Below are 7,464 nucleotides of genomic sequence, written 5' to 3'. Positions count from 1 at the left end.
CTTGGACAGCAGACAGGAGCCTGCTGCTGCTTACTGCAGATCTGAGTTCTGTGTGGTTCTGATGCAAAAACCGAAGGTTATTATCAACTCTTCCCCCTTATAATTCTGTAAGAAGGAAGGCAACAGGCTGAAGCCCAGCTCCTTGGGAGCACGGCCAGTGACAGTCATTTTGCATGTCCAGTGCTCTGCACATGTTGGTGCTCAGGAAGTATCCGCTGCTTCTGAATGAGTGCTGGGATACTGAGCAATTTGTCCAAAGTCCCACGACTCAAGATCTAGGTCTCCTGGCTCCTAGGCCAGGACTCAGCACCTAGTATCTGGTTCTCTTCTTTTTCCAGCACTTTGCTTTAGAGTGGATGGACAGTGAGCCTTCTTCCCATCCACACATATCAAAGACAGAAGATACCCATTTCCGGGCATGTTTGTAGATAGACTTCTCATAGATTTATTTCGGTTTCATGTTATATATAGATATATGTATATATACTTTTTTTTTTTTTTTAATACAATCTATATATCCCCTTCCCTTCCCCACCAAACTCACAAAAGGAAGTATAAATCCTTCCCGGATTGCCATCAGGCTTTCCAAGATAGCCAGGCGTAAGAAAGAGCCATCTCTCAACATCTCAAGAGACAGCTGCCCTTCTTCGGCTCTGGGGTCATTGAAGCAGCAGCATCCCCAGGACCCAAGGGGAGGAGAGAGGAAAGGAAACAACTCTGGTGTAACAGGATTCTAGGACGAAAGTGTCCAGTGACTCCCAGAACGGCAGACTGGCTCCCAGAATTCTCCAGGTGGGAACCAAGGTGGAAGGCCTATGGCTCTTCAGATGCTGCCCAGATAGGCTGGGGGTAAGCAGTACAAATCGGGGAGTAGGCATGCAGGGGCGTGGTGGTCCGAGAAGAAACACACGTGGGTTATGCTGGAGAAGCAGCAGCCCCCCCCCCCTCCACTCCATGACGTATAATGAACAGGGATAGACACTGGCCGCCCCCCCTGCCCTTAAAGAAACAGGGAGAGAGCACGGCAGGGAGGGGGAGGGAGACAATGGGACACATAATAAAGTCACATAAAGCAGAAGTACCAACAAAAACATGACTTGTACTTGCCTCCTCCCTAGAGAAGGTGTGATCTACGCTTGGGGGGGTCGGGAGAGAAGAGGGAGGTTAAGGGTCATGAACCTAGGATTATCAGCTGACCAGGGGCACAGGAAGGCTCTTGGAGGACTCCTAAAGGACAGGCAGGAAGCTAGGACCCCGCATCCCCAGGGAAGAAACGACAGTCCCTTCAGTTCGACTTGGACCAAATCTTGGCGCTCCCTCGGAGCCTGGTAAGGGGAAGAGAGAGAGAGAGAGAGAGGCTGCAGGGAATCCCCTCACCCCTGCGGGCTCCCCCCACTGTCTACCCCCATGCAAATGACTACAGGGGGTGAGGACAGCCAGGTCTCTGAAGTAAAGGCAGGACACCCGGAAGCAAGCGGTCCCTGCCACAGCGGCTCACCCCTTGCCCTTTGAGGCTTTCTTGCTGGGCTGGCGCTGGTTGGTGCCAGGGGCGGGTTCCCTCAGCTCAGTCAGGTGCTGCTCGGGGTCCTGAGATGTAGCTGCGGCGGCAGCTGCTGTGGTAACTTTAATGGTTTTTTTAAGGTTGGCGACCTACCCGGATGAAAGAAATGGGGGATAGTAAGGAAAGTCCCAGAATCGGACCGTCCCTGCCTACCTCGTCTGTTTGCTACAGCCACGGTCCCAACCCGTCTGCACAGGGCAACTGGCCCAGGTGGCGGGAGCTTGGGTCCGTCCCGATCCCTCGCCCACTCACCTCACTCTCGATCTGCTGCTTCAGGCCTAGCTGCTGCTCCTTGTGCTGGTTGGCGCGGCTCACCTGCTCCTCGATGCCTGACAGCACCACCTCACAGCCCACACACCTGCGAGAATCAGGAGAGGAGACGCGTCAGCGGGAGGAGGCTGTGAGCACACACTCACGGAAACAGACTCAGAATAGCCTGCATACAAACCCCTCGTCTGAGTTAGGAACCCTCGCCAGGGCGCCTGGAAACCACGTGCAACAGTAGTCCCAGGAGCCACAAAGACACTCGGGGTGGGGGCGGGGGGGATAAGAGAGGTGAAGTGCCTGGAGTAATGTGCAACATGCGAGAGGAGGAACTAAAAACAGCACTAGGTAGATGCTGGAGAGAAGGAAAAAAAAGGTATATTGAAGTCAGACAAGAACACAAAGAGAAAAACGGAAGGGGGAGAGACGCATGGCCTACAGACAGTGCCGCTTACGGATGGATGGGATGAATCCAGCTTAAAGACAAGGGAGGATCCAACACCCCGGTGAGGATCCTCTCAAGAGTACTGCTCCCCCGCCCCCCAAGGACTATGCCAAGGACACTGCTTCTGGCCTCTCGCCCCGCAGGCCCTCCTCTGCTCCCTTTTGCCCTCAGAAGCTTTTGGAGGAATGAGCTCCTCTCCCTTCATCCTCTGGGATTCCACCTCTGCAGCCCAGCCCAGCCCTGCCCCTCCCAAGGGCCTCCCCCTTTCCCGGAGTGAGGAGGGAAGGAACAGGGCCAGGGCACCCGTCTCACCACTCCTGCAGGGTTCGAGCAATGGCACTGAGGTCCTGCCGCTGGATGTCCCGCCCAATGCTGTAGTCAACCTCCAGCCGCTGATTGCGCTGGTCCAGGGAGCCCCGGAGCACGTCGGCGTACACCGCCTCGATGACAAGGTCTTCCAGCTGCCGCACGTTCCGCAGGGCAAGGGCCTCCAGCAACACTGCATATGGGATACACTGGGGTGCAGGGAGGTCGGGCGGGGATCTGTGAGGCTCTGCAGCACAGAAGGGCTTCCAAGATTCTTCCCTCCTTCCCCCCAGCCTCAGCTCCCCTGCCTACTCTCCACTCCTACTCCTAAAGGATTTCCTCTAAAAGGCTGGTTCTAAGGCAAAATAAGTGAAAGTATTGCCCCCTGAAAAATAACATCCTGCGAAGGACAACTGCAAATAAGATAGAAGATTTACATTCCCCTACCACCCTTTACCTCCCACCCCACAGGGGAAGAAAGTGACATCTGCCTGGGTGTCAATCCTCTGGCCATAGCTCAGGACAGCACACAGACCTTGGTCCAGATAAGCCTGACGTAGCGGGAACAGGTGGTGGGGGAGGGCTCTGAGTTACTATTTATCGTTTATACCCCACTTCTTTCCACAGAGGCACCTCATGACAGAGAGCCTGGTTTAGGTAAAATCAGGAGGACCACAGGAGAGTCAAGTAACAGCTGAGAGAATGCAGGTGGGTGGGAGAGGGATATTTAAAAAAAAACTGAACCTAACTGGAACTACAGAGATACTTCTGGGTTATATACTTTTGACTTTAGCAAATAGAAGCCTCGCACTTCACCAGAAGAGAGAGAGCCTTATTCCCAGATCTGAAAATTGAGACCGTTTAAGTGGGACTTTCTTTTTTTTTTTTTTTTAAGATTTTTATTTATTTATTTGAGAGAGAGAGCATGCACACATGAGCATGAGTGGGCACAAGCTGGTTGCGGGGGGCGTGTAGAGGGAGAAGGAGAAGCAGACTCCACGCTGAGCAGGGAGCCCGATGCGGGGCTCGATCCCAGGATCCTAGGACCATGACCTGAGCCAAAGGCAGACCCTTAACTGACTGAACCACTCAGGCGCCCCTGTGTGGGACTTTCTTTAGTGAGGAGGAAGGTGATTGCTAAACAAGTGAATGGCATCCTGGTTGCTATTTTGACCCAAGATGCAAAAAATGTTGAATGAAAAACAAAAACAAAACAGAAAACTAAGAGAATAATATTCAGCCTGAAAGGCTGCAGGTAGTGGAGTTCATATATAGACCCTGAAGGGATGTGGTGGGGTGGGGAAGGCAGAAGAGCAACACTGCGGGCAAAGGCTGTCTGACCGCAAATTCCCTTCAGACAGGCCCTTCGAAGGGACATTCCCCTTTGGCTCAGGACTGGGGGGGGTGGACGGGACTGTCACTCACCTTGACTTTGGCAGCCAGGGTGACAACTGATAGGTGTCGAAGCTTATTCTTCTGAGCCTCTGTGAGTGGGGGAAGATTTCGGGCTTCAGCTAGGAAAAAAGGACAAAGTGTAGGAAATCCTGATTACACTTTTGTGGGAAGTCCTAGCCTCTTTCCCTTGCTACTGCTGCTGCTTTTTTTTTTTTTTTTTTTAGTTTTCCATGCCAATTCAGGTCTTGACCCTGACCCTGTGTACCCCAGGAGGGTTTCCCAGGATTTCTTCTAGTCCTTCCAGAAACTGCCCTTCTCCCACCTCCACTATTCCAGAGCTCCAGCCCTCTGGTTACCTAAGTAATCAGCATATGTCCCGTAAGCAAACACTGTGAGCAGCCGGAACGTGGAAGCGAAGTCACTCTCAGCCAGCTGCAAGAATATGAAGGAAGAAGTGACAGGACGGGCCACTCTCCAGCTTCCCAGCCCCACTCCGTTTTGAATTCCACTTTCTGGCCCCATCTTTCCCCTCTCCCATCGGCTCTCCCAGCTCACCAAAAGGACTTCTCTGCCTCTCTGATCACTCTCCCCATTGAAAGACCTGATTTCCACCTCCAGACCCTTATTTACACTACCCCCGCCCCAATCCACCATGCCCTCTTCCTCCATACGTCTTCATTCTTACCCTAAATTCAGAATTGAACAAATTCAGAGTGTTCAGTAGTGTGTGTAGGCATGTGCACACCCAGACATTGCAAATTGTGTTTTGGTCCTTAGAGTGTGTTTAGTATTTCTCAATCTGAATATCATTAGGCAGTCTGCTGTCCTTGCCAATTCACCAAACACTCCTGCTTAGCCTCACTCATCTCTGACCGCTGCATGGCCTCAGCAGGCGCTGGAATTTGTGGCCTCTGTGTCAGACCTGTAGCACCCAAGAGGCTTCATCACCCAGGCCAGCTCACCCAGATCTCATCTCCTATCACTGATCACTCATTCTGGCACTTAATCGATCAAACCCTTCGGTTGTTACCCAAGAATATCTTTCTTTCCAGTAAGATTACAGACCCAGGCCCTGGTATCCCACCCACTTAGGTCTAGCAAAGCTGGGCAAGTATTCAGCTCTCAACAAATACTTGCTAAATAAGTAATTTACACATCCATATCCATTCATCTTATCTCTGCAACTGAATGTAAGTTTTGGAAGAGTAATAAGCACTGTGTCTTGTATTTTCTGGTATTCCCAGATGACTAGCAGAGAGATAAATAAGCACCCAATAAATGCTTCTTTTTCTTCACCCTAATGGACCCTCTTTAGTTCCACTGCAGAGGAAAGCAGGGAAAGAAGGCAGCCAGAGTGTTCTCCATATACCACAGAGTGATCCCAAAGGTAAATCCATTGACTCAGTCAATCACTGGCCCTCAAAACTTTACCATAGTTTGCCCACATACCAATAACATCTCAGGACTTGGGCTTATTTCATACATCTTGGTGATCCACCCACTCTACACTTTAAACTCTTTACTCTGCCACTTTTTTTTTTTTTTTTTTAAGATTTTATTTATTTATTTGACAGAGAGAGACACAGCGAGAGAGGGAACACAAGCAGGGGGCAGTGGGAGTGGGAGAAGCAGGCTTCCCACTGAGCAGGAAGCCCAATGTGGGGCTCGATCCCAGGACCCTGGGATCATGACCTGAGCCGAAGGTTGACGCTTAACGACTGAGCCACCCGGGTACCCCTTTACTCTGCCACTTCTATGTGAACAGTTCTCTCTGCTGTGTTCCTAGCATCTTGCCACATGTCTTTGCGGGGAAAGACACCTTCTAACACTTCTAGATTAAGTGAATTAACAAAGGGTACAAAGTGGGGAGAGGAGGGTATGCCAATTTCATGTTCGTTCCTTCCATTTGTACTGGACTTTACACTTCCCATAATTGACCTGATTTCTATAATTGAGGATGAGGGGCAGTATCAGCTCTGATTTTAAAAGAGAAAAACAGAGGCCCTAAAGTAAAAGTGACCTCATCAAGGTGACATGATTTTATTAAGAGCTACTACCTTGGCGGAGACAGGCTGGAATCAGGTCTCCTTTTCTGAATCACATGCTCTTTTGCTTAAAAAATGAAAAATAATGGGTTTTACAGATGATTCATCACCAAAAGAAAGAGGTTTACTTGTCTACTTATTTTTGCAGCTGTTAATTAATCATCATCGTACTTTTGTTCAACTGAATGGTTATGGAGTTGCAAATGAGCCCTGCCCACCCATTCTCAAATTGAAACTTAGCCCCAAGCTTCCCTGTGGGCTCTCCAGGCCAGGAACCCACCTCTCTAACATTAGGCATATCCAGCAGTTCCCCAAACACGTAGACCCCAGGAGCCTCCAGCACCTGGTGGATGAGTGTGGCCAGCGCTGCCCCCTTGGCCGACTTGGCCAGGAGCAGAAATTGCTCCTGGTTCTGCCCTGTCACCTTCACCTCGGCACTCATGGCTGCACTGAGCTGGGGGGACCTGGGCTCAGGATATCTGGAGCTGCAAGGAAAGAGAATGTGAAGCTGGAGGCCCCTGAACACTGGGAGGGCGGGAAGCACAGGGAGGCTGGATTGCAGAGGCACTGAGTCACTTCTGCAAATGAGGAATGAGAGATGGAGCAGTCTAAAACTCGGATCTAGAAATCCTAAAATCGGCCACTTTGATGGAAGCCTGGCTGAGACAGGGTTGCCACGCCCCCTCCCCCATCCCTGGGCCTGATCCCAAGCCCCACCACGTGCACCCCACTGAACCCCAAGGCACAGGATGTAGTGGGGGAAGGGGTGTCACATGGTGTCCACCCCAACAACAACGCTCCCTCAAATTTCCGTGGTGCTCCGCAAGTGCCCTAAACCACGTGACCTCACCCTCACGATCCCTCCACGTGGCTCCGCCCCCTCCCTTAAAGAGGCCGCCCAGGGACCGTGGGCTCACGGCGACTGCCCCGTCGTACCCTGGGTCAGACTCTGCGGGCCGCTACCTGGAAGCTTCGTCTTCCAGCACACCGGGCGGGGCCGCCGCTCCGTCACCTCCGGCAGCCGTTCCGAGCCTTTCCTGCCACCTCCCTGCAGAGTCGCTCTGGCCGCTAAACTCTATGGCTGGCTTCCGGCTCGTACTTCCGCTCTTACGAGGCCGGTTTCGGGCGGGCCATGCCCCTCCCCCGCCTTCCGACGGCTGAAGCGCCTGCAAGCGCCTGTCATTCTACTCTCTGATTGGCTGTTGAGGAAGAATGACGGGCGCCTTTTTTTTTTTCTGCTCTGTTTCAATAAAACTTTATTGACAGAGGAGCCCTGGAAGGTAAATGCAGAGGGAGGACCTGTCCTGCAGGTACCGGGTGGTTAGATGTCGGCTCAGAGCTGCCCGAAATCTGGAGATCCGGGCTGCACAGGGTGCCTGAGGCGACAGGAAAGTGTAATGGGAAAGAGAGAGGGAGGAGGGAAAAAGGGAGGGAAGGAAATGAGGAGA

General features: G+C 51.9%; 1 protein-coding gene across 2 annotated transcripts; it reads right to left on the bottom strand.

Annotated features, from left to right (window-relative positions):
• Positions 1-421: 421 nt before the first annotated feature.
• On the bottom strand, positions 422-7,136 carry COPS7A (COP9 signalosome subunit 7A). Of its 2 annotated transcripts, none has more exons than XM_032390914.1 (8): positions 6,953-7,136; positions 6,297-6,501; positions 4,328-4,403; positions 4,002-4,090; positions 2,583-2,785; positions 1,814-1,919; positions 1,499-1,650; positions 422-1,325 (listed from the first exon to the last, which is right to left on the bottom strand). In XM_032390914.1, exons 2-8 carry the CDS (start codon positions 6,456-6,458, stop codon positions 1,286-1,288), a joined length of 828 nt encoding a protein of 275 aa, XP_032246805.1. In that variant the 5' UTR covers positions 6,459-6,501; positions 6,953-7,136; the 3' UTR covers positions 422-1,285. The 2 variants fall into 2 exon arrangements, with proteins under 2 accessions (XP_032246805.1, XP_032246806.1); XM_032390915.1 differs by having other exon boundaries at positions 6,980-7,136.
• Between the last annotated feature and the right edge of the window lie 328 nt (positions 7,137-7,464).

This window comes from Phoca vitulina, unplaced genomic scaffold (assembly GCF_004348235.1).
Source record: "Phoca vitulina isolate PV1807 unplaced genomic scaffold, GSC_HSeal_1.0 scaffold59, whole genome shotgun sequence".
In the NCBI taxonomy this organism is placed as follows: Eukaryota; Metazoa; Chordata; class Mammalia; order Carnivora; family Phocidae; genus Phoca; species Phoca vitulina.
This window is presented reverse-complemented; position numbering and strand designations above follow the sequence as displayed.

Coding starts and splice junctions, on each gene's coding strand:
- COPS7A (XM_032390914.1), bottom strand. CDS start 6,458: ATGAGTGCCGAGGTGAAGGTGACAGGGCAGAACCAGGAGCAATTTCTG. Junction 2,786..4,001: donor CCCTGGCTGCCAAAGTCAAG/GTGAGTGACAGT, acceptor CCTGCACCCCAG/TGTATCCCATATGCAGTGTT. Junction 1,651..1,813: donor AGCAGCAGATCGAGAGTGAG/GTGAGTGGGCGA, acceptor TCATCCGGGTAG/GTCGCCAACCTTAAAAAAAC.